We start from the raw sequence: 15,947 nt of genomic DNA on the forward strand, positions 1-15,947 counted from the left end.
TAGATCATTGACCACTGCAGAAATGTCTGAAGACTGGAAAATAGTAAGTGTGGGTACTCTTTTGTGTGTGGGGGACAGGAAAAATCCTGTTAACTACAAGCATGCTAGTCTAACAGCAGTAGCAGAGAAAATCCTGAAAGAAAGGCTGGTTGCTTTCATAGAAGAAGATAACCTCCAGGGAAACAATTAACAGGGATCCTGGCCAGAAGAAGGTGGAAGTCTGACCTAATCCATGCTTATGTCTGGGTTAGACGAGTGCTTGAAAGGGGAATATTAGTAGATATAGTCCACCTGGACTTCACCATGGTTTTTGACTTAGTCCTGTAGAGGTGACTACTAGCAAGACTGGTGTGGTTAGAGTAGGATCAGGACTAAGGTTTTGGATATAGAGGGCTCTGGTGAGAGATACTGGTTATTATAAGTAATGAAATTTACTACTGCAGTACAGTAGGGGGTGGCTGTGGTTTCAGTACTCTTCAGTGTGTTTATTTCAGCTACAGTGGATATAAAAAGTGTACACACCCCTGTTAAAATATCAGGTTTTTGTGATATAAATAAATGAGACCACAATAAATAATTTCAAAACTTTTCCCACCTTTAATGTGACCTATAACCTGTACAATTCAATTGAAAAACAAACAAATCTGTTAGGAGGGAAATATAAAAAATAAAAAATGTACAATAAGCTGGTTGCATAAGTGTGCACACCCTTAAACTAATACTTTGTTGAAGCACCATTTGATTTAATTACAGCATTTAATCATCTTGGGTAGGAGTCTATAAGCATGGCACATCTTGACTTGGCAATATTTGTCCACTCTTCCTTGCAAAAGCGCTCCAAATCTGTCAGATTGTGAGGGCATCTCTTGTGCACAGCTCTCTTCAGGTCACCCCACAGATTTTCTATTGTATTTAAGTCTGAGCTCTGGCTGGGCCATTCCAAAACTTTTTTTTTTCTGGTGAAGCCATTCTTTTGTTGATTTGGATGTATGCTTGGGGTCATTGTTGTGTTGAAAGGTGAAATTCTTCTTCATCTTCAGCTTTCTAGCAGACTCCTGAAGGTTTTGGGCCAAAGTGATTGGTATTTGGAACTATTCATAATTCCCTCCACCTTGACTAAAGCCCCAGTTCCAGCTGAAGAAAAGCAACCCCCAAAGCATGATACTGCCACCACCATGCTTCACCATGGGGATGGTGTTATTTTGGTGATGCAAAGTGTTTTTGCGCCAAACATACCTTTTGGAATTGTGGCCAAAAAGTTCAACCGTGGTCACATCAGACCATAACACATTTTCCCACATGCTTTTGGGAGACTTGATGTATTGTTTTGTAAATTGTAGCTGGGCTTGGATGTTTTTCTGTGTAAGAAAAGGCTTCTCTCTTGCAACCCTTCCCCATATTCCAGACATATGAAGAATACAGGAGATTGTTGTCACATGTAGTACACAACAAGTACTTGCTAGAAATTCCTGCAGCTCCTTCAGTGTGGCTGTGTATGTCTCTTGGCAGCCTCCTGATCAGTTTTCATTTTGTTTTTTCATCAATTTTTGAAGGACGTCCAATTCTTTGCAACGTCACTGTTGTCCCATATTTTGTCCACTTTTTGTTGACTGTCTTCATTGTGTTCTATGGTATATCCAATGCTGTGGAAATTTGTTTGTACCCTTTTCCTGACTGATACCTTTCAACAATGAGATCCTTTTGTTGCTTTGTAAGCTTTCTGCGAACCATGACTTTTGCTGTAGCAGACACCTGAGTAAATGTCAGGAAAATCCTACTAGGATAGCTGAACTTTATTTGGGGTTAATCAGAGTCTCTTTAATTGATGGCAGATATGTACCCAATAAGACTGAATACTGTAATTAAATCAAAAGGTGCTTCAACAAAGTATTAGTTTAAGGGTGTGAACACTTATGCAACCAGCTTATTTTATGTTTTTTTTTTTTTTTTTTTTATATTTTTCCCCCAACAGATTTGTTTGTTTTTCAATTGAATTGTGCAGGTTATAGGTCAAATTAAAGGTGGGAAAAGTTTTGAAATGATTTATTGTGGTCTCATTTTTTTATATCACAAAAACCTGGCATTTTAACAAGGGTGTGTACACTTGTTATATCCACTGTATATATGAGTTAAAACAGAATAGGAGCAACTTTCTTCTCATGACACAAAGCTTGAAGTAATAATGGAAAATAAAGTCAGAAGTTGTGAGGAAAGCTGACTCAGTAGACTGAAAGAGTGTATTGAAGTTCATTTCATACAGATGCAGAGTAGTGCACCCAGGCTACTGCAACCTTTGTGTGAAGTATCAACTAATGACTGTACTGCAGGTAGTGTCCAAGGAATCTGTCAGCTCTTCTAGCTGCACCAATAAGCAAGTTGGTCATAGGTTGCTGTACCTTCTTGGCTTGCTTTGGACTTTTGTAAAATGTGTCATTATAACCCAGATATGATATATTTAGCTGAAACATGTTTCATCAATGTATATATTTTCTTTGAGTTTCACAAATTAAAAAATTACTGAGAAGCTGTTGGTGAAAAGTGTGACAAACCCCCTATAGGTTAAGGACTGGGTTAGCTACCTTACAGGCCATGTTAAGCCTACTTAATTTCCTTTTGAAAGGTGAGACCCAAACCCTGTACCTTGTGTCTGTGAGGTAAATACTTTAACCATTGTCAACAACCCATCCTAATGGGAGTGGGGGCTTTACTGCCTGCTTACCCTTATTTAATATAACATTTTCTGAGGTTATAAAGCCTTGGAAGAAGTTTGTAAAATTGATAAAGTGTAAAGTGGTCTGTTGATGTAACAAACTTTAACAAAATGTACCTGTAACCCACAAGGGATGTAAGCCTGTTTCATTGTAGACCCTTTTTATGTAATCATGCCTTTGTGTTTACTCTGCATATATTTATGTGACTTGTGTTTTAAACTGAATGAGTGGATGTTCATCGTGTTACACTGCTGCAGTCATTACACTTGGGTTATCCTGCCGTCAGGCGGTCCCGCAGTCGGCCAGAGTTCCAAAGTCTTGGTCTGGCGTCGGTTGCTGTCGCCTCCTCCCTGACGTCTGCGACAGGGGTATATAAGATGCAGTCGACACCATTTTCTTCAGTCTTTCTTGCTGCACGGTGCCCGAAGCAGAAGCAGTTCGCAAGTGCCGGTCGGCCTACTCCTGAGATTTTCATTCCGAATACAGAACCGAAGTCTTCTAAAAAAGCTAAGTACCCCGTTGGGGAAACTTTTTCTTGCCTCAGACCGATGTCAGTAAAAGTTAATAACTGTATTTCTTGTGGGGAGCAAATACCTCATAAGGATTTCCACTCCTATTGTATTCCATGCCTAGGCCCTGACCATGATGTCACTGGTTGTCGGTTTTGTGCTAGGTTTAACAAGCGCACTATTAAATGTCGGTTTGATTTTGCCCGGCATTATTTTGGTAGAAAATTCAATTACATCATGCCGTCGGAAATTCCGATGACTGCAATGCATAAAAAGCACAAGGACAGGCATCTGAGGCCCAAAACTGACGACGAGGCCTCTTCTAAGTCGGTCGCCGGTTCTCCGGTTTTCAGCGAGGTGCCTACGCAGCCCCTGACGACCGCTTCCACAGAACCACAGACCGCATCCGACTCCCACGTGGAGCTGGCTGGGCCTTCGGATGCACTAGGCCTTCAGCTTACCGATCCTAAACCTACACAGAGAATCAAAGTAGCTGAGCAATCCACAGTTACAGAGGGTGATTTCAGACCTACCCAGTTAACCATTAAAATCTTTGTTAAGTCTAAGCCCCCCTTAAAAGCAAAGAAACAGACACAACTCTCTCCAGGACAGGCTTCCATGCCTAAGAAACAAATGCTAAAAATGGCCGAGGACCTAATCACCCTGATCAGGGGGTCACATCCCCCTCCTGATAAAAGGCCCAGACAGGATGCAGACTATGAATCTTCTGACCAGGTGTCCATTTCCTCTAACTCTTCCTCGGACCTAGGATATTCTTTACCCCCTTATGAGGATTCTGATGCTGAGGAATCAATTCCGTCTACCTCTCCGCCTGAGGATTACTCCTTTGGGGAGACCTTACATACCAAGAGGGAGCATTTCCATTGGGAAGGTCAGGATTATTCAGAATCCAAGAAAAGGCTCAGAGACTTCCTTTTATTGTCTCAACACAGACCCCTTGCTATTCTGCCAGTTCTAGACATTGTGGATGATGTGTACACTGAATCCAGTTTGAACCCTGACTCCTTGCCCCCAGCCCCAGTTAAACCTGATAGATATTACAGAGTCCCTGGCTCTCACAAATCTCTGTACAAAAGTCCTGTTGCTGACCCTGAAACTATTTCTCAGGGACCCAAAGGGATTAAGGCTTCATCAGCAAAAAACCCAGTTCCCTCTGACAGAGATTCCAGAGCTTTAGACAGATGGGGAAAGAAGGTATATACATCTGCAACTTTAGCAATGAGAGCCTTGAATTGCCAGTTTCACATGCTAAAATATCAGCAATTTTTGATGTCTCAGTTGAAACAAAAGATGCTTCCAGATTCAGATCCTCCTAACTTAAAAGAAATGCAGGATTTATTGCATGCTGCTGAACAAGTGGGAAAACATACTTTGCAATGTGGGTTTGACTCCTTAGAGGCCACTTGTAGAGCAGCAGTTACAGGCTCTGTCATTAGAAAGCATGCTTGGTTAAAAGAACTTACGTTACCAGATCATATTAAGGTAAAATTATTGGATGCACCTTTGCAGCGGGATGTGCTGTTTGGAGTTAAGGCAGAGGAGGTATTAAAGAAGATGGAGGATAAGGCAAAATCTATGCAAACGGTGAAATATTTCTTACAGGTTCAGCCTCCTCGTTTTAGCAGAAATTGGCCAACAAAGAATTGGTCCTTTCCAGTCACAGACAGACCTCAAAAGGGCAGATACAGATGTCCAAGAGGTAGAGGTCAGACACAAGGCCCTTACAGCCCTTGACAGTGGGGCACACCAGGCCAGAAAGAAGGAGAAGACAGGCCTCAATCCTATAAAAAACAGACTCAATGACTTTCCACTACAGCTGCCAAACAGTTCTCTCTTGGCAGCCCCCTTAGGGGGAAAACTGGCACTTTTCTATCACAACTGGCATTGCATCACCAAAGACAAACGGGTTCTCAACATTGTATCTCAAGGTTACAGGTTCCATTTTCACACCCTGCCAAGGCTAAAAGGAATGCCAAATCTGCCACCAAATCAATGGGCAGAGGCTCAAAGACAAATTACAGCACTCATGGACATGAGAGCTATTCAAAAGGTACCACCACAGGAACAAGGACAAGGATTTTACTCAAGACTCTTTCTGGTTCCCAGAAAGGACAAAGCCTGGAGACCCATTCCGGACCTTTCTACACTAAACACTTACCTGGATGTACCGAAATTCAAGATTTTGACACTACAGCAACTTCTTCCCATGCTAGTTAGGAAAGCTTGGCTCATGACATTGGACCTCAAAGAGGCATACCTGCATGTCCCTATCAGACAAAACTGCAGAAGATACCTCAGATTTCTAGCTGGTTCAATGCATTATCAATTCTCTGCACTGCCCTTTGGCTTATCTACTGCGCCCAGGGTCTTCACAAAGTGCCTGGCACCAGTAATTGCATTTTGCAGGCAAAAAGGAATTCAAGTTTATCCATACCTGGACGACTGCCTGATTCAAGCAGAGAGCAAGGACATTCTACTAAAGTATTTGGCGTACGTAAAAAAGTTATTAAGTTGCCTGGGGTACACAGTAAATGAAAAGAAATCAAAACTAGTGCCCTCACAACAGATAATATTCCTGGGTGCCAGCTTGAACACAACGGCCCAGATGGCTTATCTCACGCCAGACAAGCAAGGACAACTGACTCAATATTTTCAAAGACCCAACTCCCTGCAAGAAAAATTCTGCAGGCCTTGGGCTACATGGCATCTTGCATACTACTAATTCCGTATGCCAGACTGCATATGTGGAAACTACAATGGTACCTAAAGAGCGTATGGTCTCAACACTGTCAAAGTTTGGAAACAGTTATACCACTAATTCCTTGCCTACAACAGGAGTTTTGATGGTGGGCACAAGCTTGTCACCTCAACAAGGGACAGCCTTTCACTCAACCCACAGCCAGGCAAACACTGACAACAGATGCATCGGATTATGCCTGGGGAGCACACATGGCAGGAAAATGTATCCAGAGCGAGTGGCCCACAGAGCAAAGACATCTCCACATCAATCAAAAAGAAATGCTAGCTGTACAAAATGCTATTATAGCTTTCAAGGACCTACTGCATCCAGGACAGTTACTACTAAAGACATACAACACCACAGTTATGTGGTACATAAACAAACAAGGGGGCACACACTCCTACCCCCTCTGCAGACAAGCCATGACCTTGTGAAACACAGCTGTAAACTGCCAAGTTCATCTGCAAGCACAATTCCTGCCAGGAGAGAAAAACACACTGGCAGACGACCTAAGCCAAAACATTATGGACCCACACGAATAGAAACTGAATCCACAAATATTCAGAATGATAACACAAAAATGGTGGGGCCCTGACATAGATCTGTTTGCCTCCCCAAAGAACTGCCAATTACAGAAATTCTGCACAAGAAGCTACCATCCACAAGCATGGAAAGTGGATGCCCTCTCATTCAGCTGGAAAAAACTACAAGTATACGCTTAGCCCCTTTACCTCTCCTCCCAAAGGTACTCATAAAAGCCAGGCAGGAAGAGCCAAAAATGATACTGATTGCACCAGACTGGCCACGCCAGCACTGGTACCCCAATCTTAAAGAACTTAGCACAAGAACCACCCTGGATTTTGCCTCAAATCCCAGAGTTACTGACACAGCACAACAATCAGATACTTCACAGCCAGCTAAAGACCTTAAACCTAACTGCATGGAAAATTCCCTAGTCAAGCAAGCAATGCCTCTCTCCAAAGCTGTTATGGATGTCATACTGGAGGCCAGAAGGCCTAGCACCAGGAAAGCATACTCGGATAAATGGAAGAGATTCTGTGCCTGGAACCAAGCGCACAGCCTTGACCCTCTTGTCCCAAACATTCCTCAGATACTGCAATACTTAACTGAGATGCTGGACAAGGGCCTCTCTTTTTCATTCATCAAGATCCACGCCTCAGCTGTCTCTGCTCATTACAACATGGATCCAACAATTCTTTCTAATCCTTTGCTCAAACAATACCTCAGAGGGGCTTAAAACATAAGACCACCCCATAGAGCACCTACACCAACTTGGGACCTCAACTTTGTTTTGGAAAAATTAACTCTACCTCCTTTTGAGCCAGCTAACACAGCAGAAATAAAATACATCTCTTGTAAAACTGCTCTGCTACTGGCAATTACATCAGCACGAAGAGTTTCAGAATTACAGGCACTAAAGGCAGTGGAACCTCTCCTCATCTTCCACCAGGGCAGGGTGTCTTTAAGAACTAACCTTACATTTATGCCAAAGGTGGTATCAAGTGTGGCTCTGAACCAAACTATTCATTTGCCAACATTTTATCCAAAACCACAGAACAAAGGGGAAAAATTGCTACACTCTTTGGACATTCACAGCCAGTTACGCTTCTACTTGGACAAAACCAAAGCTTTCAGAAAATCTGAGCAATTATTGGTAGCATACACTGCAGGAGCACAGGGAAAAGCCATTTCAAAGCAGACTATTTCAAAATGGATAGGGCACTGTATACGTTTCTGCTATACCCACCATGGGAAACCTGTACCTAACAGCATTAGATCTCACTCCACCAGGGCAACAGCCACTTCAACTGCTTACCTCAGAGGAGTACCTACCAAGGATATTTTGGAAGCAGCAACATGGAGTTCTGTGCATACCTTCACCAAACATTACCATTTGCCTTTATACTCCAAATCCAGAGCTGGCTTTGCCACTGCTGTACTGCAGGCCCTTATAGCCACCCATAATGCCTTATAGATCCAGCCTCCCTACCTCAGCTTTGGGATTCCACCCAAGTGTAATGACTGCAGCAGTGTAACACGATGAACATAGTACAGTTTTGTACCTACCATAAATGTAGATGTTCGAGTGTTGACACTGCTGCAGTCCATCTTACCCTCCCTCCTTCCCTTCTTACTTTCTGGTACTTACCTAGGACATATACCCTTTTTACCTATGGGGAGTAACCTAAAAATGGTTGTTTGCTTTTCTTTTGTATTGTTTACTAGCAATTTGAATTGCCTACCTATTTGGGGGCACCTGACATCTGGGGCAAGAAAAACTGAAGAAAATGGCATTGGCTGCATCTTATATACCCCTGTCGCACTGACGTCAGGGAGGAGGTGACAGCAACCGACGCCGGACCAAGACTTTGGAACTCTGGCCAACTGCGGGACCGCCTGACGGCAAGATAACCCAAGTGTAATGACTGCAGCAGTGTCAACACTCGAACATCTACATTTATGGTAGGTACAAAACTGTACTTTTTAACCTTTGTATTCATTCTTAATTAATTTTGTTCCTTTGTAGCATTTTTCTGGGTGCATTTTTTCATTCTTAATCAACAAAGAGTTTTGTTCAGCCTTTTCATTCCCCTGTTAAGTATTTTCCAGCCTTATGCGCTGTCTTATTTGCAGCCTGTTATCTTGTTTTTTTAATTGGGACTAGTACCACATAACTTGAATATATTTTGAGACCTTCTTCATAAGGACATCTTGATCTTTAAATTACCTAAGCACAGCAGCTGAATTAGTATTTACAGTGTTTATACTTTCAGTTAGGTAATGGAATTGGATTGCCAAAGAACCACCTAGCACCTGTGAGTAACTTACATTCTACTGAAAAGGCCAAAGGTACATTACCACCCAGTAGTGTAGACTGAAGAAGAAATATGTGGGTGCTCTAAGTAGGCCTATATTAGTTCATCAAAAACTAACTTCAGCGAAGGTCTGTTTATTGAACATAAATCAGCGAACGGACGTTCATCAAACGTTCACATCAGCGAACATGTTTCCCAGAGCAGTGAATTACATGGCCAACATACCAACCATCACACACCCCACAGTATATCAAACCCACCAAGATGGAGGACTATGCCCTCCACACCCCCTACTTATGTATACCAACTCTAAGATCGCACTACAGTGGGGAAAAGGGCAAATTTTTTTAATGCTGGCCAAGTAACTCACTGCCCTGGGAAACACTTTCTCAGACATGAGCATTCGATGAATGGTCATTCGCTTTTTTATGTTTGATGAACTGCTGTTCATTGTAGTTAGTTTTCGATGAACGAATATAGATACCCATTCTAAGTAGAACAAGAAAATACTGTATATGTTAGCATGTTTCTATACCAGCATCAGAAGTTCATAAATAATTGGGGGGCCTAGCTGCCTTAGGTGATAATTGTGCTGACCTCTCTCTCTCGCTGTAGTATCTTTGTCTACAAGAGTTGGAGAGTACATGAGAGCTTTGCTGATGGCTGGTAGGGACCTATTCCTTGATGGGAGTGTGGGAACTATGGTGTTTTAATTATTTGGTCCTTCTAGCAATATTGGTGTCTGGATTAGGAAAGTCAGAAAGAGATAATATGGAGCCTGACTGGAAGAGTCACTAAGACAAGCTGCAGTGAGAGAAAGCAAAATAAAAAATATGCACTAATAAAATATTGCATGCTTTTTATAGGGGAAATAGACAGAGGGACATGGTACCTAGACTTTTATATAATATTTTTTTTCCACAAAACTCTTATAAACATGCATTTATTTCCCTGTTTCTAGGAATAATTGCCAGATACTATCTTCTGTATATCTTGACATCCCAAACTCTAGTTTGCCTTCTAACCTCAAGCTGTTTGGTTAAATTTGAAATGCTTGGTAGATGTAGTATTCCAAAGTCCAATCTAAGCTCTTTAGAAGTAAAAAATGAGACTGGAACTGAAAATTTAAAAAGGCACACTATATGAAAAACAGTTGTTTTAATGATGTCTGTAAAAAGTTCACCATGTTATGGTTTTCCCCTGCAGCTAACGATGCCATCTCCTGTACCTGAATACCTGAATGTTCACTATATCTGTGAGTCTGCCTCACGGTTGCTGTTTCTGTCTATGCATTGGGCACGGTCAATTCCTGCTTTCCAGACACTTACGTAAGCATTTTAATTCTGCATAGCTGGTAATACAAAAGAAGATGCCATTCTTTGCTATTTATGTGTGATAAAATGTAGTCTTGTTTTATATCTTTAAGTAAGAGATGAGTTTTTAGAAGATCCATCTTTTGACTAGTTAAAAACAATATTTCCTAAGGACTAGTTTATATTTTGATAGTATTTAGCTTTTAAATAAAAATTTCCTTATCTTTAGAATCTCTTACACAGTGGTCATTAATCTCAGTGTCTTGTTCTGCAAGACAGTATCAGCACTGTCGGTACTTGTTTTAGTGATAAAGCACTTTTTTTTTAATTCTGCCATAAAGACGTGATATGTTATAATAAAAAAGTAAACTCATATTGTTGTAATAATAAGGTATTGTAATGACCTTTTCATATTGTAATGGTGTTAATTAATTAGTGTTAATTACATAAGCTTAGTTTTCATGCTGTCAACTTTAATGGTGGTGCTAAGAACTGCTTAATCACCAGCCAACTTTGGAAGATAGTGGGTGGATGTTGGTTAACATTGTTATAGGTAAAAGTAATATATTTAGACATTTTGATTACTGCTGCTTAGCAGTAATTAAATATGTACTTGTAACAAAAAGCAAAATCACACATTATGAATAAATTATCTTTAGAATAAGACTAATAAAATTTGTGAAATCAGCTGTACATAGGTCTTAATTCAAGGGGCCATCAATAATAGGTTGACTTTTGGGGTCTTATTTTTGAATATCTGTGTAGCTACTACTTTTCTTGATCTCAGACTCCCATGCTGTGGTGCACATGTCTGTCACATTTGTGTGTACATAAGGGGATGTTTGTGGTAGGGCGTGGGATGTTTTGACCCCTTCATCAACACATTCCATATCTAGATCTGTAACACTTTGAATACAGTTTGATAGTACTGTTAACACCCTAGTTAACAAGGTTTTATAATAGTTCATAACACTCAGCAAGAATAGCAAAAATGTATGACAGTCATACAGAGTTACACAGAACCTGTCATTAGACAGAACAAAATATTATTCGCATTACTGGTCTGTAACCTGGTACAATCATAGAGAACTTGTGTTAGCCAAGTAAAAAACTGGAACACTGTTTGGAGAATAAAACAGGCTTTAATAACAATTAAATGCATAAAACTGAATATGACTTCAGATATGTTGAGTAACTCTTCAAATACACTAGTTAAATATGTTAGCTTTCTATGTAAAGTTCATGATTGATTTCATTGTTAACATGTTAAAAACTGTTAATTAAATTAATTATATTTAGATATTAAATAATATGTTAATTAAATTAACATTTACATATTAAAATGTTAAATAATTTATTAAATTTCTATTTAAAATTCCTAATTAAGATTTTAAGTATTAAAATGCTTTTATTAAATTTAATTGGGGTCAAATAGTCTGGGGTCAAAACAGCCAGGGTCAAACTGTCCAATAAATATTCTCATAGACAATAAATGTCAATTTTAATATGGAAGTGTATCCAATTGCATTGAGGTCACACCATCTGGAGTCAAACTGTCCTGCTTCCCTCTACCAGTGTAAGGGAGTCAACTGCAGCACCAGTTCCTGAATTTCATTCCATTTATTTGGGCAGATTAGATTTAATCCTAGCATGTAATTGAAAGTTTCTGTATTTGATGCTTAGAACATCTGGATTTTAGTCTGCCTGAGGTCATTAGCTTGCCAATCAGAGGGCAAGATAAGAACATTAGCCGATTAACTCTCTCTCTCTTTCTGCACTTTTTCATAATTCTCGTTTGCTCCTGAACTGTCATTGCTTTTCTTTCATGCTTTTATTTTACTTTTTATTGGATAATTATTTTCCATTTAATCCTTTGTTTTCATTATCTCAGAGTGCAACATATTTTATGTTTTCATTTATCACACTCCAAAACCCTCATTTATCAATAAATGCATATGCCTGCACAGACCCACACATATATGCACAGACACTTACATATAGTAGTATACATACAGTGGTATTACAATAACTAAGTAATACATAGTATTATATACTTTGCATTTTTACTCATCCATCCTTACTGCTTACTGATGTCCTGTTCATCTGTTGCAGTGTTCATAACATGAGGGAGTTCCCACCATAGGTGATCCGACGTCTGTCACTGTACAACTTTGCTGAAGCAAACTGTGAGTGGGTATATAATTTATGGCTGTAGCCTTTGTTGTTATCTTCAGCAGTTTTATACCCTGAAAAGACTTGAAACTGTCTCAAAATGTTCCACAACATTGAGATGTCTTTTTCTTGATATATAAGGTACAAAATAATATTTGCAAATAAAGACAATTTTTCTTGATTACCATACCAATTATATCCTTACATTTCTGAGTCAGTTATTTTCTTTGACACTGGCTCTAAATATAAGGCAAATGACAAAGGGGAAACAAGACACCCCTGCCTGGTTCCTTTGTTCATATACAACTTATTGGAGAAGAACCCTTCCATTTTAATCCTTGCTTCCGATGCTTCATATGTTTATTTATTTGACATTTGTTGACAGGGATAGTCTGACTGAGCTAGTGCCCTTTTTCAGCAGAGACCCAGGGAGAAAAGCTGCATAGTCATATACAGTAGTTTAACACACTAACATATATAGAGAGTACATAGTTCATTAATAAGAAAAAAACTCAGAGTTACATCATAGGGTTATATATTATATCACAAGGTTAGACATATATTCTTATATCCTTCTAATTCACATTATTATTGTATCGGGGAATGTAAATGTCGCCATTGCTCTACTCATAAAATCCCAGCTTACTCTGTGGAATGCCTTCTCTGCATCAAGATCCACCAACAACAGTAGTATTTTCTTACATTCTGCTTCCCTCTGAATCATGTTTCTGTTAATGTTGCCTCCCCTTCACAAAACCACATTGATCCATATCTATCAATTTTGGCAAAACCTTTGTCATTCTTTTTGGGTGTATATGAAGCTAGGTTTGATGGGTCTTTACCATCGAATACTAGTACCCCAGCATTCTCCCAAGATGTTTGTGCTTCTCCTTCTTTTAAAATACTGTTAAACAAAATCTTCCAGATTTTTATCACTTTGTTCTCTCCTAACTTCCAAACTTCCACATGAATACCATCTGTTACTGGTGACTTTCCCAAATATTGATTATACATCACAGTTTTTATCTCATCTCCTCCTAGCTTAACAATTAGTTATTGAGCCTCATTTACCTCTAACCGTGGCATATTTAAGTATTCCATACATATTTCCATTTCTGCTCTTTCTTGTTTTCCACATTTTTCTATTTTATATAAATGTTTGTAAAAGTTCCAAAATATCTTTAAAACCTCTGCAGGATCTCTGGTTATTTTTCCTGTTATAAGCTCCCTAAGTTTGGCAACAACCTTTTCTACTTTCTGTTGCATAAGTCATACTGCTAAACGTTTTTGTGCTCTGGAGTTATCTAAAAATAGTTGCTTAACAGCATTCTTCCTAAATTCATGCATATTATCCCGATGCTCCCTTTTTTCTGTGTAGCACTCTGTGCACCTTTTCACGTTCTGTGAGATTTCCCTTGTTCTGCTATACTTTAACCTTTGTCATCCCCTGTAAGCAATTCCTATCACATCTTAACCATATCTCTTTCTCTTTTAATTCTGCCCTATTTTAAACTAGATTTTGATTTACTCCACTGACTAACTGCAACTTTTGAAGATATGTCTGTCTTCCCTCATAACTGTTAAACAATTTCCACTACCCATTCTTTAAATTCCTCTCTTTTTAGCAGGTAGGTGAGAAATTGAGAGAAAGTGTCTAATTTTTACTGTTACGCAGTGGTTTTATATGTGTTTTTATTGGCGCAGGTTCTGAAATAGTTATTAGATGTCTGTCAAAGCTTTCAATTAAATGCAGATATTCCTGTGAAATATAATTTCTGTCTAGTCTAGCCTAATTACTGTACCATGGAGAATAATATGCAAATTCTGTCCAAGTTCCTACTACTGAATTCACATCTTCCATACCAAATATTTTCATAAATGTCTTAAGAAGTGTATCCTGTTTTGTTATATTTTTCCCTTCTAGGTTTCTATACACCCTTGGTATTGCAAATCATGTTCTAGTCCCCACCTGTAAGTAATATTCCCTGATGAAAGTTGAATATTTCTCTCCAAAATTTGTTAAGCTCCATAATAGCAGTTTTTGGTGGAATATAAATACATGCCAGCATAATCCTCCTCCCTTGCCAATAGCTCTTTACTACCAGAAATATGCCATCATCATCTTTTTCCTTTGCTATCATTATTGGATCCCTTTCTACAATTAATATAATTACTTCCCCATTTCCTTTGTCCCTGATAGTCTGCTGAATATCCATCTTGAAATCCTTTTATTGTCAAATTCACATGTTCATTTCTTTGCATATGTGTCTTCTGCAGAATTTCTATTTGCACTCTGCATTTCTTAAAATAATTCAGTACTCTCCTTTTTGTCTATACCTGTAAGGCCATTTACATTCCATAATAATATAGATAGTGTAGCCATTGTAATAAAAAGATATTGCTCCCACTGATTATACAGAGTTTTTCAATATGTATCTCCAAGTTTTGTGTTACATGCACACACTGATGCTTGGCAAATTAATCTTTTATACAGTTGCGTCTTCTCATCTCCAGTTTTGAACCTATGGCACATTGTTCAAGATTCTTTGTTTTAATAAAAATCCTCAAACAAAAAGATGAATACTTTTTCCAGAACTTCCTATCCCCTGTTAATGTAGAACAAATACAAAAATATGTATATCTTCAAAAATGCAGTTTAATTCTCCAGGTAGGAACAATTGTGCCAAACCAACAGCTGCACCCACAGCTATTATCTAAGCTGAAATTAAGGTTACCCACGTTAAAGCTCATGCTGTAGCCTATGTTTCTACTTACATTGAGTGTTGTCTTCTCTTTTTGTTTTTTATCTCTGTTTCATTTCTTATCTCTGTTTGTCTCCCAGATGTGAAAAACAGCTTGTATACTTTCAGAAAACATTAACTTTTAGCCATACGAAAAAGTGCATTGGCTGTCATTAAAGAAAACAAAATTGTCCACTGTTCTATTAAAGTATTATAGTTCATAGGTGTTTACTAGGCTAATGACCACAAGAGCGTTTTTAAGCCTAGCCATGCATCCCAAATCTCTGATAAGTTATGACACCCTTGATAAGTGTAAGCATGGGCCTGGGAGATGAACCATTTACAGGTTACCTGTTTGCATTAGAGACATAGGTGCCAAACCAGGGATGAATTTCTAATTTCCCATCCAGTTGTCTAAGTTGCACTTAAGTTGGGTTAGGGAGGAACTCTGCTTCAAATTGATGGGGAGCCTGTTCCATAGACTGGGTAGTCTCTAGGATACATACCTTTCTCTCCAGCAGGTCCTATTTATATCGCAGGCAAGGTTTAAGTCTTTAGAACAGGTACTTCTGGTACTGCTTGTTATGTGGATATGCATTAGGTCCATCAGAGTGGGGTCTGACAATGCCCTGTATTCCAGGCATAGATCTCCCCTCAAAAGCTTATAGGAAACAGAATACAGGGATAGGGCCTTGAGGCGGTCAGCATAGGACACATTACTTATGCCCTGTAGTCTTTTAGTGAGGAACCTCTGTGGACATTCCAGTTTTTGAATATGCCTGATTAGGTACATACCAAAGGGGGCATTGTACTCAGTGACATGTCTGACGAATGCCGAATACGGTGGAACAATGACTTCCTTGGACTTGATGCCATACCTTTGTTTATAAGTTGCGCAACATA

At 39.2% G+C, this 15,947-nt stretch overlaps 1 protein-coding gene across 3 annotated transcripts in view; it reads left to right on the top strand.

Moving 5' to 3' along the window:
• The window catches only part of NR2C1 (nuclear receptor subfamily 2 group C member 1), a 781,592-nt gene that overhangs the window by 594,678 nt on the left and 170,967 nt on the right, over window positions 1–15,947 (top strand). For all 3 annotated transcript variants that reach the window (XM_044087641.1, XM_044087639.1, XM_044087640.1), the window contains one exon: window positions 10,025–10,146. In XM_044087641.1, the coding sequence (XP_043943576.1) occupies window positions 10,025–10,146 (122 nt within the window). The remainder of the gene's footprint in view (window positions 1–10,024; window positions 10,147–15,947) is intronic.

This window comes from Protopterus annectens, chromosome 11.part0, assembly GCF_019279795.1.
Source record: "Protopterus annectens isolate FY-2018-M chromosome 11.part0, PAN1.0, whole genome shotgun sequence".
NCBI classification, from domain to species: domain Eukaryota; kingdom Metazoa; phylum Chordata; order Ceratodontiformes; family Protopteridae; genus Protopterus; species Protopterus annectens.